This window comes from Silurus meridionalis, chromosome 2, assembly GCF_014805685.1.
Source record: "Silurus meridionalis isolate SWU-2019-XX chromosome 2, ASM1480568v1, whole genome shotgun sequence".
NCBI classification, from domain to species: domain Eukaryota; kingdom Metazoa; phylum Chordata; class Actinopteri; order Siluriformes; family Siluridae; genus Silurus; species Silurus meridionalis.
The window spans coordinates 30764766-30788631 of record NC_060885.1 but is presented as its reverse complement, the minus strand read 5'-3'; the positions used below and the strand labels follow the sequence as shown (position 1 = coordinate 30788631).

The window sequence follows — 23866 nt, the reverse complement described above, 5'->3', positions numbered from 1 at the left end:
TTAAAGAGTATTATTTTAGACAAGAAATCAGAAAATATTACTTGAAATTGCTATACACACACATTACACTTAACCAGGGGCCCCAAACTTTTTTTCTGTGAGGGCAACATTTTTTTTCCTTTCTTTAATGGGGGACAGGTCAGTCTGTAACACAGGTGGTAGTTTATGGTAAAAGCATTGGACTTTGGTTCCAAAGGTCATGAGCTCAACTCCCAGTCACACCAACCTGCCACTCCTGGACCCCTAAGAAAGACCCTTATCCCTAAATGAGATAAATGTAAGTTTCTCTGGATAAAAACGGCTGCCAAATGCCATGCTAAATTAACAATACAATGCAGAAAAATGCAAGGCTCCGACTTCCAGTATGTACACAAACAAAATAATCAAGGGCTAACAACACAGAACAGGTAAACGCTATAAGTTAGCAAACTCAATTAAAAGACTGGAGATAAACTAGAACAGAAACGAAAACAAGAACACACACATTTGTTCTCGCTGTATTACCAAATTACTTTTGCTTAGCTATGCGCCAAAAACAGCCACAAGGTGTCGCTAATATACATTACCCTTGTATAAGTAAGCTAATTAGTAGCAAAATAGCATTAATAGCATGATTTTGCCACATCATCATGCCTTAATCCCAGGTTTTCTTTGCGCCCTGAATCTACAAAGTATATGCTTGCACGCTTTGAGCTGCACCTAACGATCATGAAACGCAATGAGGATAAAGTTTTTGTCTATATCCTCGATCTTCTGTAAAGGTGTGTGTGTGTTGAAGAGAGTGCAGATGTGAAGTGACGTGCTGCACAAATTGCTTTCTGCTGCTTCTCCAACCAGAGGGAAGAGTGTGAGGAAACCAATTACCTTCTGTCAGAGCAAGCATCAAATACATACAACTATAAAAAACACTAAACACAGAGAGAGAGAGAGAGAGAGAGAGAGAGAGAGAGAGAGAGAGAGAGAGAGAGAGAACTGCATGGAGAAGTCTGAATTTATCAAATAATTCAATAATCGAACACATACAGTACAGACTCAGTATTTTACTTGCAGATAGCTGTGGACTAGCACATTGTGCCTGTTTTCATGTTTTATAATTAAAATCATTAGCTCTCCTTGCTATGTATCGTTAAGCTAACTTTAATATTAAGGTAACTTTGTGATTAATAAAACTGGTCCAGAAAGTATGAAAAGGTTAAGAATAAAAAATATATATAGATATATATATAATATATATAAAATATATCTATATGTATGTATGTATTTATGTGTATACACATACATGAATTAAACAGAAGGGATGGATGGATATGTATGGCAGATATTTACAGAAGTACAGATTAAAGTGACTTAGTGTGATTGTAATTGTCATTAAAGTGTCCATTTGCTAGTATACATTGTTTTTAATTGAAATGTCCTAAAATAAAACTTTGTGCTCCAAGATATGCAAAACCGGCCGTTTACAAAAACTGCTCAGTTCCAAACACCCTTCGTTGATCGTACAGAGTGCTAAGGCTGTTATAACCATATCAAGCAGACAAGCTCAAAAGAAAAGTTCTGTCTATGCTATTTGCGTCTCAATCCTTCTGCAGCTCTGCTGGGAGACGTGCTATTGTGGGAAATTACTCAGTGTGGACCCAAATGAGCAGCTGCAACAGGCCCAGCGTGCCGCTAATGTAATAAAGAAACAATTTGATTTAAAATTGCAAAATTTATCTATTTGCAGACAAAGCTAATCCCCGGCACAAACAACACAATGCCCACAAACAGACAACTACACGTTGATTTGCACACAAATTTAGCAAAGAATATATATATACACACATGCACGCATGAGACTCTCGCTCTAATTTCTCTTTTTCTTCTTAACTCAATCTTATTTTCACCCCTCTGAAGTTCCGTACTCATTTCAGATTCTTGCTGAAAAGGCAGGATTCTGCAGATGGCAAGTCTACACCCGATTAGCAACAAAGAGTAAGCATTTCAATAAAAGGCTCTGGAAAAAAGTTCTGAAGTGCACATGCATTGAGTTTATCCACTTGGCACTACAAATTAATACGTTATTCAGACGATTCACCCATATCCTACAATCTCAATCGGAGTGGGTGTGGCCTCTCACAGCATAAGAGCTCAATTAGTATTTTGTACCTTCATAGTCAACTGATCGTGACCAAATTGAATATCTGATTTGTACCACATGGTGGAGCAAGACTTATTTTGGGGATAATGTGAACTTTTGGGTCAGAATGTAGTGTGGAGTAAAATTTGGAAAACTGGGAATAGGGTTTTCCTTTCAAATTTTTGCCATTTGGAAGACACCCTTATCCAGAGCAACTTACGGTTTTAAAGATGCATGAAATTACTGAGAACTTTGAGTATGGATTTGGACTGTAATGAATATAAACAGTTTGCTACAATGGTTTAGGAACACAGGTTGCATTTAATAATAATAATGGACAAAATACTACTTATAATGAACAAGTTTATACATTATTTTATTACCGCTTTGCCTCTGTAAAGCTGCTTTGAGACAATGTCCATTGTTAAAAGCGCTCTACAAATAAAAATGAATTGAACTGTATTTCAGTTTTACAGCTGAGCAATTGAAGGTTAAGGGCCTTGCTCAAGAGCCCAGCCATGTCAGCTTGGTGGTGCTGGGATTAAAAAACCATAGCATTCCTAAAGAACCTGAAATAAAAGTTGGGCTTAGAAACATAGACTAAAGGTTTCAATTCTGGTCTGAAATCTAAGAATTTGTTAATATGGTGTGAAAAAAATTAAGATTAAATTGTGGTTAAATTTAATGGTTGGGCAGAATTTGGTGACCGGTTCAAATCCAGTTTGGAGTTAGGTGTTAAACCTGGGCTGATGGACAATCTCGTGAAGAATCGGATGCTTAGGTCAAATCTTGGATTTGAATAATCAACCCTGGGGGTAGAATGTTAGTTCAAGGTAAAATCTTGAGGCTAGATATTTAAATATCAGAGGTTCGGATAAAAATTAGGAATTTAAATGTAAGGTAGAATATTGGAAATGTCGCAGCCCTGGCTGTTTACTGTCCAAAACCTACTAATGCATTTACGTATAACTTACACATAAACAGGCAGAAGCAACACACAGTCAAACCGACCTACAACCGCAGACTTAATCGCAAACACAAACACTCGCATTCACATGGCCAGAAATTAGCAGGTGAGGGATCAGCGTCTTTCCAGACTGTGAGAAACTGATAAGAAAATAAGTCAAACAAAGTGATTGGATTAGAAGGAAATGAGTAAACACACAAGCAGAGTGCAAGAGTGAGATTATATATATATATATATATATATATATATATATATATATATATATATATATATATATATATATAAAATGAACAAAAGTTGCAACTCAGACACAGATTCTGTTCTGCTGCTGACAGCAAAATACCGAAGGCAGAGACAAAACTGAGGGGGAGGAAAGAGATAGTGAGCGGTGTAGAGAAATTTCAAGCATGAAAACAGAGCAGAAAAAGGAAAAGATGAGAGGAATTGCTTTTATAATAAATCGAAGTTAATGCAGCCTCCATGTATGCACCTGGCATAAAGAGTAGTGATGGGAAGATCAGATCATTTAATGACTTGGTTCATTGACTGAATCTGTTTTTGGAGTCGTTTAGTTCATTTCATTCCTTTGATCAAAAACTGAATAAAATGTTACATTTTCAATAAGCAGATCCCCAACACGTCCACATTCACAAATTTTGTTTTGGACTTTTTCCGATAATGAGAATATGACAATACAGATAAGGACAAATAATATAATAAACAGAACAAGTAGCTCACCTCTCAAATCTTCTAGTCTGTGTTGTTAGTTTTTTTGTCATGTGATTCCCATAATTATTGTAACAATAATGTCAAGATTTGGACCAAAAACCTGATCTATTGCATTGTGTAGTGTCTTTTGGAGTCAGGTGACAAAAGAACGAACAACTCAGACCATTAGACTCATGAGATACTCAATTCTGTTTGCTGTATATAGCCTACAAAGATTTTGTGATGCTATGCTCATGCACACACAGTGGAAAATGAACGAATCACTCTTTGAGACTACTCGTTCTTTTGATTCACATTAAAGACTCGTTCACAACGAACAAATCGTTCATGAACAACAATCACTAATGAAGAAAGGGCAGGGTCATGACAAGTATCAGCAGACACACCGTCTCAGACAAAATAGTAAGCTTTTATTTGATTTTATACAGAAATCTGTAGCTTCATGTTTCCCACTATATAGCACACACTCATTTGTTTGGACAGAATGGACAAAATCCCCAACCTCCATTCCCATGTAGGGCTGCCACACACAAACTACAACAAACATCACCAAACACCATACAAACAAAGATTCAAACAGATACACACACAGGGACAGAAACCCATTAGCGATATAATGGATACAGGGGAATAAAGAAAGTGAAAAAGGAAAGGAAGTTGATAAGAGATGGATGAATGCAAACAAACTCCAGTCTGGGGGTTGGGGGGGAGGGAGAGGACAGAGCAATTTCAGAGATATGAGGAGATCCAGGGTTCTGCAGCCTCAGGAGAGCCAACACACACACACACTGTAAATCACTATAAATATTTATAATGATCAGCAATGTTAAAAGTGATGAACACAAACACGGTGTGAAAAACTGCACAAACCTAAAAGCACAAGTACTGTATAAGACCACTTGACAATGCTACAAAAAGTCAACTAAATGCTAAAGATAATGCCACAGCTCACTTCCTCACTTAACCTTCTCTCCATTTAGAATAGAGGAACAAGTTAACAATGCAGCCTTATAGATATCCAGTGTGTCCTGGGTATAAATAACTAAAAGCCATTCCATTTCCTGTGTTCCTGCGCAGTTCCATTTACATATTAGCCCAAATTAGCATCTAAGTGAGTACGTGAAAGCAACCATATGGCTCCTTCGTCTCTGCTACATGATAATGCTAGCCATAACAAACCTCCAGCAACGTGTAAATATTTAAACTGTGCAGCATTGAGTAAATGAATAAATCGAGAACAATCACAAACAAAAAGTGGTTCAAGCAGACAACAAATTACGACTTCGTATTCTCATTGTAAAACCCAGCCCTTGTGCCAGAACGTGTACGGCATTTCCGAAGCGCTCTATAGTTTCAATTCGGCAACGCAACCGAGAGGCAAACAAATAGCGCGAGGGCCTTATTAGCCATCGACAGTGTGCAGTGTGCAGCAGGGATCTTGACTTCACCCTTTATCTGAACCATGTCCTAGATTTTTTATATATTTAAAAAAAAAACACAACATGCTTTTCAGACAGGAAGTGCATATAATACATTTAGGTCAAGTTCAACACAAGGGGAAGTTTGGATAAGTTTACTGATTTAAGGAGTTGTCTAGAAAAAGAATCACAAATAAAATGAAACTTTTAACTGCCGTATACAACTAAGTTTTTCATGGATAGACTCAAGACCTGCCTCAAGTCTGACTGGGATGAAACGATCATTAAAAATAATCCATTGAATATTAAATCTAAAACACTTAATGGTCGAATAGCGTCTCCTTAATGGTGAATCCAATTAAAATCCAATAAAATAATTCTCCATCAGAAGTAGTTAAGGAAGTAAATACCTCTTAACTATACACTACATGAACAAGTGTTTGTGCACATCTGACCATAAATTTGATATCTGAGAGGTAGTTTAGTCATTGGACGCTGGATCCGAAGGTCACAAGGTTAAATCCCAGCACTACTAACCCAAGCTGCAACTGTGGGCTCTTGAGCAAGGCCCTTAACCCTGAACTGCATAGTTGCATGTTGCTGTCTGCCAAATTCATTAAATGTCCCCAATCTATGTGCTTTTCAAACATCCCATTTCATATTCAGTCCCCATTTTCTTCTATAATAACCTCCACTCTTCCGGGAAGATTTTCTACTAGATTTTGGTGTGTGTTTGTGGAGATTTGAACTAATTCACCTCCTCAGATGTTAGCAAAGCCAGGTACTGATACAGGTGACTGATATAGGTCCAGTAGAGATCTGAGCTCTATAACAGGAGATCTACCTTTTTAACCGATATGCTCTTAGAGCTGGCTTTGTGCATTGTTATGCAGGAACAGGTTTGGGCCTCCTAGTTTAAGTAAAGGGGAAATGTAATTCTACTGCATCCGAAGAAAAACACAGGCTGAAAAGGTCAGGTGTTCCAATACTTTTGCCATATAGTGTATTTAGCAATCTTATAAACATCATGTTGCCTCGAGTTATATGATTCACTCTATCAGGCAAGCCATCACCGATAAGACAAAATTTCACATTGACTTTTGACCATGCCTGTTTGCCAAAGCTTAAACTAAAGATGTCATGCAAAGGCCGTGTTTTATCATTTTGCATTCATTTGTTAAAAAAATTATAATAAATAAAAGATTGGAAGTTAGTTCTAGTTCAATGAAATCATTAATTACTATGATCAGATTTCATTAATGATCAGTGATTTGGATATACAGTATGTGAACATATAGTATGATACTCGGTATTGCTGTTAAAAAAATAAATAAATAATGACATTTATGACAGTGGTGTAAAAGATTTGAATAAATGTAATTTGTTACTGTCAGAGGTGGAAAGCAACAAATTACATTTACTTGTGTTACTGAGTAGTTTTTTGTGTATTTCTACTTTTGAAAACAGTTTTTATAATCTGTAATTTTTACTAAAGTATGTTTTAAGTATTGCACTTAACTACATTTTAAATCATATCCGTTACTGAATGAAAAAAATAATAATCAAAATAATGCAAGGGGAAAAAATTGCAAGCTGGAAACTAGACAAGACAAGACATATGCCAGAAATGCAGATCCAGCTGAAAGCAAAATGTCGTCGAATCGAAAGTTCAGTGCATGAGCTCACTGCCTGAATTCTGAATTTGCATTTGCGATTTCTCGCATTATCATAAATAACATTCGAACAGGAGATTGTTTTTTTGCTGCAAAAGTGCATAACCTACATTAGATTTAAGTTATAGACTGTATTTTTTTTATTAGATTTGTTGTTGTTATTGCACCCCCACCCTTAGTCAAATTTGACTATGAGCTACTTTTAACTTTTACTTGAGTTGGTTTTTAGGCTGGTAACTTCACTTGTATTGAGGTAAGATTTCATTGAAGTAACCATCCATTCACTTGAGTAGAATATTTTGAAAATCTTTCCACCTCTGGTTACTGTACTTAAGTAATTTTTGGGCTGCATTCTAGTTTTACTATATTTAATTGACAATGACGGTTACCAATTACATTTCGCATATCAGACAGTATTTGGGTTTACTATATTTACGTTATTTTAAAGTATTTAATACATTTTATTTATTAACAGTTCTTTTACTGTGTGACATGATCCTATCATTTTATTTGTTAATTGAAGATACCTTTTTAAAAGATTGCTTTACTACTGTCTTTTTTTTATTGCATTCTGGCATGTTGATGTGGCTGTTGTGTTTACCTTGCTTAATGCAGTGTTGAGGTGTACAATTCGTTTTTGTATTTTAGGAAATAAAACCACAAATCTGTCTTGGTGTTGAGGACAAGTGCATCTTTTGAGCCTACGTTTCATATGAGTCGAATACTCAAGAACTGTTCAAATCAGATACTTAAAGACTTTTACTCAAACTATAATGGAATTGGTGACTTTTAACTTTTGCATTAAGGTGTCTATTCTTTTACTAAAGTATGATTTTCAAGAACTCTTTACACCTCTTATTTTAATAAATTAATAACCCCAATCTTATCATCCCTACACTGGCTACATGTTAAGTTTCCAATTGACTACAAACTACTGCTACTTATAAAGCCCTAAATGGTTTAGCTCCCATTTATTTTTCCAGTCTTCTAACACCCTACAATCGGTAATGCTCCCTGAGATCTCAAAACTCCGGACATCTAGTAGTTCCTAGAATAGCAAAGTCCACTGATGGTGGTGAAACATTCTCACATTTAGCTCCTAAACTTTGGAAAAGTCTTCCTGACAGTGTTTGTGGCTCAGACACACTCTCATAGTTTAAGTGCAGATTAAAACATATCTTATTAGCAAAGCCTACACATAACACACATCACATATCATAACCTTGTGCTCCAGTACATCTGATCAAATGCACATTAGCTACTTGTGCTTGTTAATATTATGAACAGCAGCTATGCTAATTCCTTTCCACTGCTTATCTTTCTCTACCCATCCCGAAACATCCTGAGGTTGCGCCAGTCACGTCCCACCTCATGAAGATTGTGGACCTTTAAAGAATTAGATGCCGACCCCGCAAACGACCTGAACCATTTGGATCCCACTTCATGTGGAGTTTGGACACTGGACCTCTTGGAGTGTTTAAAGGCTCTGGCATGGAGAAGCTGGTGTTGGATCTGTGATGAGCTCAACCGTTGAGCTATTTTATGAGTTGCTCAGTAGCTCCTGGTTCCATAACCACAAATTACTGTAAAAGACTGTAGAAAGTACATTACTCATAATCTTACATTCCAGTGCTCATGTTAGTTCTCACTCTTCAGTGTTCTGTATTGTTTAAAGACTATAATCACACTCTTGGTGTCACCCAAGGGTTCCCTTTTGAGTCTGGTTCCTCTCAAGGTTTCTTCCTCATAACATCTAAGGGAGTTTTTCCTTGCCACAGTCGCCACAGCTGTTTATCAGGGATAAATACACATCGTTCACCTTGAATCTTAAAATTATGTTGCTTTGAGACAATGTCTGTTGTAAAAAGCGCTATAGAAATAGACTTGACTTGACTTGACTTGACTTGACTTGACTTGACTTTTGACTTGACTTGACTAATATAGGTCCAAAATAATTTGAAACATGGGTCCAGATATGCTTGGGTTTCTCATGTTCATGGTAATGTTGTGGAATCTACTGAATAATATGTTTCAAGGAAAAACTTTACAAAAATTAATGAAACTTCAAGATGGTAATAATATGTAGCTGGGATTGTTGATTAAAGATTGTCTGAAAAACTCAATAGAACATAAATTATTTTCCCTTTTTTTTTTTGTTCAATAACTTTATCAGAATTACTGCTTTTAAACTAAACTAAAAGCTTAGAAGAAGATAATGTACTATTGTACACTGACCTGACAGAATAAACAAGGAAATGTGAATAGACATTTTTTTAAAACAGAAAAAAACCCACATTCCACTGTGCTAAATGCCACAGGTAGCATAATATTGTGACAAACTACTCAGTACAGTTAACCTTCATGTGTGAGATGAATGAATGCTAATTTCCCTCCATCTTCCAGGCTTTATTCCGAGACTGTATTAACCCAGAGGTGAATCGTCCTCCATATAAAGCCATTAACAAGACTTCAAATTAAAGGTCATCTAACACGGTTTAACACCGCACTCAATGTCCACAACCCTGTAAAACAGCAGCAGTTTTATGTCAGTCGTAAAAAGCACCACTGTTTTATGATCTTCTCCCTGAGCAGAATCAGGTCTCCGCTACCGGATCAACTACACTTGATTAATAGCATAAAGTAAGACATTTTTAATGGCCAGATAAGATGCTAAACAGGCCGTGGGCTAAATGGGAAAACGATTACAATGGCAGATTATTCGGAAACAACAGTAATTAAACATTGTTAAGCGCTAATGAGAGTCGGTTCGGATGAGTGAATGCTGTCAGATACCAAGAATTAAGATTGTAACGATGCTGTTCTACCTTGCTTAGTGGTAAAAGAGAGAGATGAAATTACCCGTCTAAACACATCACTGTTATACTGGTTACTTTCTTTATTAGATGCGATATTTTGCCTGAATCAATGGCCTTTAAGGGTTTTACTAAATATTTTTTTTCAGAAATACATTTAAATGATTCCAAATAGTCTATTATCTTCATATTTCGAGTTGGTGACTCTGGGGCCATCTAGCAGGCGTACAATAACGTTGGCATTTTCACGACGTTTGATTGGGTGGACAGAGAGCGCACCAGTCAGAGCTTGCAAACCGCATCTGTAGCAAACTGCACAAGATCAAATATATTTGTTTGGATTTAATAGTAAACCATTAACACGTTCAAATTTTCTTTCTTGTAGATTTTGCCCAAAAGACACACAATTTGCCTTTATTTTTAACCCCCCGGAAAACCATAATGAACAGAAAAAATGCACGGAAAACCCGGGGTCATTTTATGAGGTTAATATCAATGTTTCTGCTAGAGCTGATGTTTGCAGGCAGCGCAGCTGTGGCTGCAGTGAAAGGAGACTTGTTGAATTGTGTTAATTGGGTTCCTTGCTTTGGTAATGGCATTCATTCCTGTCTGTGATGGAGCACTCTGTTATAATGTGTTTCTTTATAATATTGATGGTTTCTATAGCTGTGTGTCATAATGATGGTAATAAGAGATTGGTTGATTCAGGTAAGACACCACTGAAGACCTGGGTATGAAATGCACGGCCCGCCACTGGATTTGAATGCATCGTTTATGATAAGAGTGGTGCAAAAATTTCATTTTCAAGCTTTCAAGCAGAACTCTAGATACGGCATTTGTAAAAATACATAATATCAGTCTTAAATGTATGTACTATTTCTTTTGACAGGAAACCCAAAGAATACACATGGTAAGCATACGCTGCTCTATGTTAGAGTATCGATGTGAATATTTTAGGCATTGCTAAGAGAAAAAACAGTTTTGGTAAATATTACCTAGAGCTACTGTGGAAAAAAGTAAGATGGATATACAACATTCTGGCCACTAGCACAGATCCTTATCCATGACCACTGTTTGAAATACTGGCTCTCTAAAGATAACTCATTGCAATAATATGGCCAACAGGCTAGATAAGGCATATATAGGGCAAAAGCATCTTGGAATGAATATGAGTTGTCCATTAGTGGGGGAAACATGACATTACAACAACTCTCATGTATTATTTACAAGTCTGGCTCTACATCTGCTTGCTTCTCCATTGCGAATGATCTAATGTGACCCGAGTGGTTTGCCGTCCTGCTGCAAATCAAAAGCGATTCAGCATGCCGCATATAGAGGACATCGTGAAGCAGAATTATTATTTTCGCCGTTTATATCTTAAGTGATGGCGATGGATTGATGGAAAGCTACTATGGAACATGAATGGAAACAATAAGAATCAATCAGCTGTTTAAAAACCAGGCATTAAACCTTTTACAGGTGGTGCTTGGAATTAAGTGGGGAGTGGGAATAGAGTGCGAGAGAGAGAGAGAGAGAGAGAGAGAGAGAGAGAGAGAGAGCTTTGTCTGAGAAGGAGTTACACAGTGCTAACAGACTGACATACACAAGCTGCTGTTACTGCACATGCAGCAAATTCATACAAACATATCAACACTACAAGTTATTACTGAGTCAATGTGCTTTAATATACCATCAAAATACGAGAACTGAGGTTTCTTTAACAAAGAGCAATGCTTTCTTTTACATATACTGAAAATACAGATTCACTTCACGAATCTAACATTGGGAAAGATCATTCCTGTCGAGTTCCTGTTCTGCTACTGCAAATATATTTAATTCAAATTTTAACTGGATTAAAAATACCAATCAGCCATCATGGTGCTCAGTTAGTACTCATTTAGGGTTAATTTAATTTCAATTACTGATTAGATGTTTCTTTTGAGACATTCTCTTAAACCCCACGCTTGGGCCCCACGCAAACAGAAATGTTTGTCTGTTAAGGCTCTGGGTTACTGAACAGAAGGTTGGGAGTTCAAACCCCAGCACCACCAAGCTGCCACTTTTTGGCCCTTGAGCAAGGCCCTTTATCCTCCCTGCTCCAGGAGCGCTATATCATCGCTGTCTCTGCACTCTGACCCCAGCTTTAGATATATATGAGGAAAGAATTTCACTGTTACTGAGGGGAGGTGGTAGGTCAGTGGTCAAGGCTTTGGGTTACTGGTCGGCAGTTCAAGCCCGGTATTGCCAAGCTGCCACTTTCAGGGCCCTTAGCAAAGCCCTTAACTTAATGGCTGCCTATGAGCTCTGACCCCAGCTTCCTACATCACCGGGATATGCAAAGAAACAACAATTTCATATATATAGGAAGGTGGTACAGTGGACTTTGGATCAGAAGGTCATGAGTTCATATTCGAACCACTTTAAGCTGCCAACTCTTTCCCCTTAATCTCATAGCTGCTCAGATGTATGAATGAGATCAGTGTAAGTCGCTTTGGATAAGGGCGTTTGCCAAATGTCTTTGTGTCCTACAGGTTCAGGCAGCTGAGACACAGGGCAGAGTTAACATTGATAAATTGTTGCTGGTGCATTTTAGTTTTTTAAAGCCAGCATAAAGTTTTCAATGTAAGTCAGTGAAAGGAACAAAGGAGTGGAGTATCTGAGATAAAAAAGTTCTTGAGTGGACTCCTTAGAAAACATGGTGTATTGTAAAGAAAAACAACTTCAGAAGTCAGGCTTGCAACATGCTCGGAGAAAGATAAAAAAAAAAAAGATCATTCAACAACCAAAGTTAGGCTTTCATGCATTTTTCAGTCGGGCGATAAAGGAGTTCTTAAAGGGAAGGAGGAACTACATGGACAAGGAATTGATATGCACTTTCAGGAAAATACAGCAACTTCGTTTTTCTGGGATTTAGCCTTTTTGATGAGCTCTGAAGCAAAGCTCAGATAAAGAGAACTAAATAAATAAAAAATACAATCATATTTTATGATATTTAGACAGAAACAAAGCAAATAAACATATATTTGTACGCTGAGGATTGTTTTAATAAAGGCTAGTGCATGATTTAAGATTCTATTCAGTCTCAATCTGTGTCTATCACAAGGTCAATGATACGCTTGAAGAAGTTTTTTTTTTACTGATCTGTATTGATTTCTATTCCACTTATTGTGACAAATGGGGACAAGTGAGTGAATTAAAGACGAAATAAAAAGTTATGAGCACCTGCACTGAACGTGTTGCCCATTTTACATTATTGATGGTAACGATGATATAGAAATGACCTTACTGAGCACGGGATAATGAAACATATTCCAGCACTTCAGTCAGAATCTGGACCAAAGTTGAATTCTTGCAGTATTGATCGCAGCCTCTATTTCTTCAGTTCTCTCTGTTTTCATAATTAATGTATTTACATAAAGCATTTCTCCCTCTATCTTTGGGATTTGACTGTGTGTATGCAAGTGTTCCTGTGTGCAACTCAATTTCAAGTTACGATGCGGTCTAGGTTCGCATCTCCATCGTAAATCGGGGACTACTGATATATATTATGTGCTCAATTTGGCCATTTCTGCCATTATTTAAATGTTGTTCAGTATTTAAAACATACTCTTAAGATGCCATGCATTTCTATCTTTTATTGGCGGTTGATTAAAAAAAACAATTAAGATGAGAGAGAATGTTGCCCTCCAAACATATAAAAGATCACAGCCAACAAAACAAGAAAACTGCACATGTAATGTATCTCCACCGAAAAGCTTGTTTTTGATGGTGTTAAGGTGTGTGTGTGGGTGTGTGGATGTGTGTACTTACTTGGATTCTTACTAGTGATGTTCCGGTTGCTGTGCTCTCCAGCAAGCTGATGTTATACAGCAGTTGGCTGAACACAGGCCTGTTGTCATTCTCATTGAGCAGATCGATGAAGACCTGAGCGAAGCCCACGTGCTCTGCCACAGACTCGTTGGCATACAGCTGAACGGAAATCACAATTACGGAAAGTTTTATAATCAAGAACAGCTTTTTATTATCAATAACACTGCACAACAATCTTTTGGAAAAGTTTTGCTTCCTGAAAAAGTTTTTGCTGATTGGGTATGCACAAATATAGTTTTGTTTTTGTTGCATCACGTAGGAATTCTGAAAAATAGACAGTTAACTGTTTACCGGCAATAATGCATTTAATCGTGTTTATGTTTCTAAAACCCTTTTAGGTTCAACACAATTAAAAGTGTTTTGCTTCTGATTTTCATTATATTCAATGTCTGGTGCATCACGTTGCAGTGTCCAACAGAAGTCAGCAGGCATTGATGGATTCCAGTTGCCCTGATATTGTTTTTCCATTGTAGCAATGTCCAGGTAAAAAACTTCTTTCACCGTGTTTGTCACTGACAGAACCGAGATTTGCATGCCCGGGCTGCATACTTCCACAGAACAGCTTCCAACATGGCCTGATTTCATGCCTGGGCATGCCCAGACTGCAGAAAACTTTTGGACACAAATATAAGAAAAAACATGACAAAATTCAAGATTGCAATGAAACTTTGTTGTGCGGTGTAATTAATTCATCTATGTAGCTGATTTGGTAATGACGCCGCTCGCTCGCTGACGCCGTCACTATGACGGACGATTCCATTTAAACTTTCTTTCGACTTCTCCCATTAGGGGTCTCCACAGCGGATCATCCGCATGTTTGATTTGGCACATGTTTTTACGCTGGATGCCCTTCCTAATGCAACCCTCCCCATTTATCCGGGCTTGGGACCGCACTAAGAGTGGCTGGGGTTGGTTCCCTGACCTAGGATCGAACCCGGGCCGCAGCGGTGAGAGCGCCGCATCCTAACCACTAGACCACTAGGGGAAAACGGACGATTGACGGACGATTCCGTTTAATACGTTTAAAACGCTGCAGCTTGACCAAAAAAGGAAAACTACAAGTCTGAGCACTTAGGGAAATATTAACTTTGTAGTTAGTGGACGGATATAAAAGCCGTTTCGTGAAAAGTCCTGGTAGTTCTTTCATTAAGTTCAGTGTCCTGTCATATATTCAGTGTACAAAAAAAGCTATTCTAACCAAATGCCACATATACTGCATAATAGAGCAGAGGCTATATATTCATACAGCTTCAAAACATTAAATATTTAAATGCAGTCATTGGGAATGCAGTGTTGCCGCTTAACTCCGATCGGGAAAGACTTTAAGGCTCAGACACAAATAGTGATAGCTGAGCCAAGGTTTTCTAGAAATCTCCAACTGCAAAAAAAGGCTATAAAATGTCTGTTTTTATACCCAATTCAGCTTCGAGACAAGTCATAACTTAAATTTACTTCTCCTCTGAGAGCGGCAGCGTGCCACTTCAAACACGACGAACTGATGCTTTAGGCTGTGCTCCAGTCACCCCGACTACAGAAGCAACAAAAATCCAACACCAACTGAAATTCTGCAGCACTCTGGCCAATTCATTTAATATTTTTCATTACTGTATTTCTTTATTTTTCCTATGTTTAGTCATTTATTCTCAGATCTCAGATTTGGAGATCATTGGAGAACTTTGCTTGAACTGGCATGAAAATGTCTCCTGAATTTTGGGTTTGGGATACGATTTATCTTTTCTGGCATGCTGAATTCTGCCTCTAGTGCAATTATACGGAGTTTCAGAGTTTCTGAATGATATTCTCCTTTTAATATTTAAGCCTCAAGGCATTTTGGCTCAGTGTTTTGTCTCGTTGTGCAAATAAAAGTTTTTTCTTGACTTCAATTTGACTGCTTTATACCTGAAATGTGTCTACACATAACATTTTTGCATATGACTAATATTCTTGTGATACAACCACAAAAAACTAAAGTCAAGATCTATTTATTGTTCAACTGTTTTTTTTTTCTTCTTTTTAGTAGCACATTTTATTCTAATGTGTAATGCAGCAAAATGGTACATTTTAAGAACTCACTTTTTTCTCATATTTCTCATAATATTCAAGCCACCATAAACTTTGGTCGAGTGTTTTGTCTCATTGTCCCAATAAAAGATCAAGTTTTTTCTCCAGTTTTTTCTTGGCTTTATACCTGAAGTGGCATCTGTACTTAAAATGTTTGTTTATAAGTAATGTTCTAGTAAAACTTTTCAAAGACTTTTCAAAGACGGTTTTAGATTTTAGTTGCCCTATTTTTTTATTTTTATTTTATAAATACTCAATATTATGTGAGCCAGATTAGGATAAGACCAATAGTCTACTTACAGAGAAGCTGTAGCTTCTGATAGTCTCGAAATCCAGAGGCACAGCCACACGCACACGGATATCAGCTCGGCCCTGCACCGACGTGGGGGAGATGGTGAAGTGATCCGAGTTGTTTCCCATTAAGATCACTTCAAACATACTGTTCACTCCCTGCAAAGAGCCGGAGAGAGAAAAGTGAGAAAAAGATGGAGAAAAAGAGGCGATTAGTGGTAATGTGTGATTGTAGCAATGTATAAGTGTTTGTTTAATATTTACTGTTGCACACATAATTGGCAATTTGAAAAATGTTTTAAAAAGATTGCAAAAGGCCCATTATTTCTTCTTCTCCTTATTTTTCTTCTGGCTGCTCCTTTTACCACAGCGGACAGCACATGGAAATTGTTGAGAGAGAGAGAGAGAGAGAGAGAGAGAGAGAGAGAGGGTATATATATATATATATATATATATATATATATATATATATATATATATATATATATACTGTACATCCTACTTGGCCTTCCTATTTTCCTCTTGCCTCGCACCTCCATCCTCAGCATTCTTCTATTGCTTCATATACCCCATGTCCCTCCTCTGCACGTGACCATACTATCTCGATCGCCTCTCTCACCAGTCTCCAAAACGTCCCACCTGCATTGTTCCTCTAATAAATTCATATTTACTGTCCCTTCAGATGAAAACCATTTTTCAATTCAAATATAGCGAATACTAAGGAAAAAAAAGACTTACGATGTTACAAAGTATTTTTAGTGTAGTGACCAAACATCAGAAATTTTCTCTATTTATTTATTTATTTATTTATTTATTTATTTATTTATTTATTGTATTTCTTTTTTTTTTTGGACCTCTCGCGTGTCACTGCGAAAAAAGCCTTTGCACTGTCATCACAAAATCATGAGTTTGAATACCAGCAATTCAAACTGAATGCCATCTATGACCTGATGTCCAAGAGAGCACATTTGCCCCTGCACTCTGGGTGGAAAAGTACGGTGTTACTTCCTCACCTGTCAATCACTGTGATACAAGGCTTAAAGTCAGTCTCAAGGGAGAGTGCCAGCCAGATGATGGAAGGACGAGAAAACAGGGATGGAAACAGGAGGTTAAAAATGAAGGATGGATGCCAAACATGCTTCATAACAAAACAGGTGGTTTCCAATGGCATAGAATTCATTTCCCAGAATTCCTGGTGATTGCATAATGCCACCTTTGCACGGGTTCTTGTTAGTCACCAAGGCAAACTGGAAAAGATCTACACCAACTTGGAGATAGACACATACAAACACGTATTTAATTTGATGCCACAAGTGGTGGAAGAGATACTGTCAAACCAAGATGTGTCAGAATGTGCCTCATTAGTGTCGTTCTTTCTTCCTTTAAGGAATGGAGGGATTTGAGGAGGAAAAGGGAGTGATAACTGCTTCTAAGAAAAAAGGAGGATTGAAGACAGAGCACGAGAGAACGACGTAAAAAAAGCGATGAATGTTGATTATGAAGAGGTCTTACGATCTCGCATGCATGAAGCATTTCAAAATTGGACAGTGTCCAGTCTCAATAAATGGAGAAGATGATATCTCGTGAGTGCAGTGTTGAAAACAGTAAGAGACTCATATATTGAGACAGTGGGGATGCGGAAGACCTTCGTTGTGTAATGAGAGATGGCAGGCCTGTGAGGATGGGTTCCCCTTTTGAGTCTGGTTCCTCTCAAGGTTTCTTCCTCATAACATCTAAGGGAGTTTTTCCTTGCCACAGTCGCCACGGCTTGCTCATCAGGGACAAATGCACACCATTCACCATCACTGTTGATTTGTGTAAAGCTGCTTTGAGACAATGTCTGTTGTGAAAAGCGCTATACAAATAAACTTGACTTGACTTGACTTGACCTGTGAAAGTAATTCACTTTCTGCTGCTTTGGATGGTCCCACATGAATATCCATGAAGATTTGAACAAAACTACGGCAGCTCTAAAAGGCCATGCATTTTAGTATTTGCTACTTTCTTGTTTTCTCATGATCACGACTTTATTTTCTTATGAACTCAACATAAACATTGTTTTCTCATGATCAGTACTTACTTGTTCTGTGTATTCGGCATAAGAGCATGTTCTAGAAGCATCAGCATCGGCACATCATAACCATAACCATTTGTGGCAGCGGGCCGTGATAACGAGAAAACGACTTCTGTTATGTCGAGCTCACTTGAGAATTAATGTGATCACGAGAAAAGGACTCGCTGTGTTGCGATCGCGAGAAAATGAATGCGTGATCACAAGAAAAGAACTTTAATGTCGAGGTCGAGTGAAAACAAATTTTATGTCGAGATCATAAGAAAATTAGGTCGTGATCGTGAGCAAAACAACTTTTGTTATGGCTGAGATCACCAGAAAATAAAGTCGTGATCATGAGAAAACAAGAAAGAAAATTATATTCTAACGCATGGCCTTTTAGGACATTTATTCAAAACTGTTTATGCCCAAGATTCACCCAGACTTCAGTGGATAATCTTAGCTGTAGTTACAGTACATAAGAACTGCTGATGTAATCATACACCACCATGATGCTCATATAGATGCTTTTCTACACACTTAGTAGTGTTTGGCTTCAAAGTGTGCACTTTAAGATGGGCTCCCTTTAAATTTCTGCTTCTTTCAAGTTTTCTTTCACAGGTGTTATCTCAGGGAATTTTTCCTGCCACTCTGAACTCTGAAAGCTACATCTAGATTTTTTGCAATACTGCTTTGAGGCAATGTTTATTGCTGAAAATGGTGTATAAATGAATAAGTCCCACAGACTGTGGCTTAAACAGAAGCAGGTACTAAGTGGGATTTTCTTCCATCGTTGTCAAGTAGGTGGTCCGTTTTCAGCTTCGGCGACAAGCATCAGCATTTTAATAGGATGAAAAAACAGTGAAGGAAAGACAGCAATGGAACAATGAGGGAGAACTATGCATCAGTTGAATCTGTTGAAGTGACAAGGAAGTACTTGAAGCGCAAAGTCCAATATGACAAAAGACTGAGGTTTTGATTGGCCTCTGAATTGGGAAATGAACAGTTCTAATGTTAAGATGATTCCTCAGCCAGGAAAGCAAGATGATCAGATCATAGTGTTCTCCAGGAAGATGGCAGGATCTTGTAGTGGGCACACATTTTCCAGCAATATATACTAGGTGGAATACACTTTCATGTGACATTCAGGATGAGTCAAATCACAAACGAAGGAAGGTGAATCCGAGGGAGGAAAAGAAACGATAAAACGTGTGTCATCGACATATCAGGTATGGAAAGTCCTGTGAGGATTTAATCTCACAAAGGTGGTAGAGAGTGAAAAAAAATCACAAAAATGGAACAATCACTAATCTTGTAGGAATCCAGTGGGAATCCAGTTGGGCATGGAGCAGATGGCCTCCACGACACCAGATATGATAACCTGTTTGACCAGGAAACATCATACTTATCTGTTAAATCATTACAGACTTGCTTCAGAAGACTTTGGCTTAGTAACCCAATTTTAGAAACAAATTCATAAAAAAAGTTGAGTTAAGATGTATTTAATAAATGTATTAAATGCTTTGTTTGAATGGTCTTCTTTAGATACTGGTGTACCTGTAATTTTAGTTCTATTCTAACTAGAGATTTTTTAATTTTACACATTTTTTCACTGCATTTGTGCATCGTGTTTTTGGACAGGTTGACAACATTTACGTTACAACTTATGGAAAAAGGTGCTTTTGAGCTTTATTCCAGTATGGAGAAACTTTAGGAAGTTTTTTATCATCATCCACCGCACCAAAAACAAGAAGAATGCATACATAAGTAAAATGTAAAAGCATTTAAGTAGCTATAAGGTGTATTATACAAAAATAAATTATTATCCATGTGTCTCAGGCAATTTTTCGTGTGATAACCAAGAATATCAATCATAATTACTCTCATGGGAGGTGGTAGCATAGTGGTTAAGGCATTAAAATTCAATACTTGGGCCCCTAAGTAAGGCCCTTAACCCCATAGCTGTTTAGTTGTATGAATAAGATAAATGCAAGTCAAAATGCCATATATGTCAATGCATTGGACATACTGTATATATAAATTTTATATCAAATTTTATATCAAATTATATATAAACATATTTTTTTTAAAGCTAACTAGTGTTAATTTTCTATTAAACGGCTCTGCAGCAATGACCTGTCTCTGGAGTACATACATAGCTAATAAGGTATACATACTGTGTGTATGTAGAAAAGTGCATATGAAACACACACACACACACACACACACACACACACAAATTACAAAGGCCCTCAGTTTAATGAAGTGAAGCAGACAATTACCATACACTCAGACACACACATAAATACCAACACACACACACACACAGACACATACACACGCTTCTGGATCTCATTTGCAGACGAAGTCATTCGCGACCGCAGTGCGAGCGATTGATCCGAAGAGGGAAAATTGTTTCGGAGTTCAATAAACATTTCACCTGGGGAGATCCGCTGCGGAGCAAAATACCGAGACCAGGGAAGCAGCAGAAAAAAAAGATTAACGGACAATAACCGCAACAGTCGGCGATCGAGGTTAATCCATGCCTCCCTTTTTTTATCTCTCGTTTATGAAAATCGCTTCTCCGCAGGCTGTAGATTGTAATTGTGGGCATGAATGTGGAATCACAGGCCTCCCTTCATGCTGAAAGACTATGATTAGAAAGAGAAGAGAAGAGGATGAGCCTGGCTTTAACCACATGGCAGCATGTCCCCCTGATGGACTAAATGAGAAAACAAGAGAATGATGTTAGCAGGTGGGATTGAAGGCTTGCTGACAAGAATAAATGTGACAAAATCTCAGTATTTGGCTTCCTCTTAATTAAGATGGATTGTAATTTGCAGTTATATACAATGAAATCCGTCCCTGGTGCACATCACTTTGTCTTAACACGTTTTTTTGTTTTTTTTTTTGGATCGTTGTACACGTTTGACAGGTGTTTCTTAATAAGGAACAGAGCTGATAATGGCTACAGACATGCTAAATTTTTGTTATTATTATGTCTACAAAACCGAGACGTTTTATTTGAATTAAAATTCTTTTTATTTACAGTAATACTCAAATAACAATTAGTTATCTGGGTTACTGATCAGAAGGTCAGGGGTTTAAACCCCAGTATTGCCAAGCTGGCACTCTTGGGGCCCTTGAACGAGGCCCTTAACCCTCTGTACTCCAGAGGCACTGTAACATGGCAGACATGTGCTCAGACCCCAGCTTCCTAGCATCACTGGCAAACGAGAAGAAAGAATTTAATTGTAAAGCACCTTTGTTTCTTTCTTATAGCAGTACAAAGTTCAAGACTGAATAACAGAGACAGTAATTAGTTTGTTTACCAATTATTTACTGCCATGTTTACTGCAGTGTGTTAATCTTGACCCTGAATATCTCTTTATATATATTTTAATTCAATAGGAATTAACTGTCCATATGCTTATTCCTGCAATTAGACAAAAATGCAATTGGCATTTGGCAGACACCCTTATCTAGAGTGACTTACATTCATCTCATTCATACAACTAAACTGCTATAGGATTGAGGGCCTTGCACAGGGGCCCAGGAGTGGCAGCTTCCAAAACCGAATGACAACCACCGAGCTAGTCCTGTGCGTAGCTTAGACAGAAACAGGTGAAATGCTTCAACTTTTCATCAAAACTAACAATGTATTCAAACTGAATTGAACCCTGCCATGTTTGTTAGCGCCAGATGGGCTGGTTTAAGTACAGTATTTCAGAAACAGCTGATCTCTTGGGATTCACACACAATCGTCTCTAGGGTTTACACAGAATTGTGTGGGAGAAAAAAAAAAGCTTTCAGATTTTTCCACTATGCAGTTGGACATGTCGTGGTGATGTGAGCGGGTCACAGGAGATTAGCAAGCCTGGGTTGAGCTGACAGGGAGGCGATGGTAACTAAAATCTTATCTACAGACTTGGTGAGGTGAGAAGCATCAAAAATAATTGACGTGGACTTTTCTATAAGGATTTTTATTTATACTACATTAATGGAAGGAGTCTCCAGTGTCAATGCCTTGCAACGATCAGAGGTAAGGTTTTCCGGTACGGGGGAAGTCTTTAGGACGGAGGATTTTTTGTTTTTCTCAGTAACAAGAGGCAGTTTAATTCTTATTAAAACAACAACATTTGTTATATTGTAGATAATAGAAAGAACCTAGTGGGCTCATAGACATTCCACAACATTAAATAGAATTAAAACTGGTGGGAAAAAAAAATATGACATTAAGTAAGACTAAGACGGAGTTTTTATTTAACAAAAACAGAGCTTTATTTTTTTTTTAATGCTCTTCAAAGTGGATGAATTTGAAAGCCCTGTTTTTTCGCGTCTTAGCATGGACTGTGAAAACAGAGGCTTTAGAAAACAATGACGCATTTTTAGTCATTGCCGCGAAGTTTCAAAGAGCCGGAGAGGAAAGAAATGCCAGGCGGAATTTATCCGGATGAGTGCAGAGAGCCATGTTTCATGTTTTAGATAATAGATCTTTACCTAATTGGTTAAATAAATTAACAATGTCATTAAATGAAGGGATAAGATTTTCACCTTCACGCCAGTCTGACATTCGGCACGCTCTGAAAACGCGCTGTAAAACGTGCCTACATTGCAACACCTACTTAGGGGACAACGACTTATCTTCGATGGAACAAATGCCGTCTCTGAAGAAGAGGACCGCTTCTGAGGTTCTGGATCGATGGCCGTATTACGCTGGAGGTAGTTGTTTTTGCTTTCCCTTCTTTTTTTTCTTTTTTTTTTTTTTTTTTTTTTGGAGCTCTTAGGGAGCCATTGTGGCTGATGGGCGGCTATTTAAAGAGCCATCCAATATGCAGGGATGTCAACACACACCGGCCATAAGCGTAATTGCCCGTCCATTTCGCCTTCTGCCTTTAGAGAGAGGATAAAACCAGCCTGTCATACGGGCCATCAAAGTTTTGCAGACAAGTCGTGTAGAGAAAGTTTAGACAAGTGTGTGTACGTGCGTGTTTGTATGTAGAGGGGGGGGCATCTTCACACCTTCAAAAACGGCATCTAAATTTGTGTATAAAGGTATGAAGCAGTCAACAGCATTCCTGAAGAACAAAGACGTCTGGACATGTTGATAGGGACGAAGTGGTTTTAAGTGTGAGAACATGTGTTAGGTTGTGTTTTTTGTGTGTGAGTGTGTAGGGACAAAAACAAGAAGATAGAAAGAATACAAGATTCTGTCTTGTACAGAGAATACAGGGAGACAGAAGCTTACTTACTTATTAAAATGTGTGTATCCAATTAGTTACAACCCATCTGGTACAGCCGGATATTCTTCCTGGCTCAAGTTCTAGCAGACTGGATGAAGATCTTTGGTCGAACACGTTTTTTTCAGGTCTTGCTGCAAATTCCCATTCAGACTAAGGTCTGGGCATTTGGACCTGTTTCCCAATGATGAAAAGTAGGAGGCTATGCAGGAAACCCATGCAGCCAAGCACCCGTAATGGACAGCTTCAAGCCAAATGAGCACACATCATTCTACACAAGTAACCTTTGAATAGCAAACCTACACAATCAAAAAAAAGTACAGCAAATACCTCTCTATACCTAGCTATATTCTTTCTATCTTGGTTCAACTATTCCTTTTTGCCTCTAATCTTTGTCCAGATCATCTTTTACTCATAGTATGATCCATTTTTCTTTTCTGTCAATTCCTTTCTTATAATTTGGTACTTTTGCCAGCTTTGGATCACCCTCCCTTCCATTTTCTCTCTCTTTTTTAAAACTCCCTAAAGCGATTTTTCACTAATCTGTTAACAAAAGCCAAACACATTCTCATTGCAACGTTCATATCCAACTACTCCTCTACTTAAATACACAATTATTTACACTTTCAGCAAGAAAT

At 37.8% G+C, this 23866-nt stretch overlaps 1 protein-coding gene across 6 annotated transcripts in view; it reads right to left on the bottom strand.

The window, feature by feature from the left end:
• The window catches only part of cdh23 (cadherin-related 23), a 239459-nt gene that overhangs the window by 80551 nt on the left and 135042 nt on the right, over positions 1–23866 (bottom strand). For 4 of the 6 annotated variants that reach the window (XM_046836156.1, XM_046836155.1, XM_046836159.1 and 1 more), the window contains 2 exons: positions 15948–16097; positions 13527–13685 (listed from right to left, as the gene is read on the bottom strand). In XM_046836156.1, the coding sequence (XP_046692112.1) occupies positions 13527–13685; positions 15948–16097 (309 nt within the window). Of the gene's footprint in view, positions 1–13526; positions 13686–15947; positions 16098–20261; positions 20711–23866 lie in introns of those variants that run through there. The other 2 variants (XM_046836160.1, XM_046836161.1) reach the window with 2 other exon arrangements.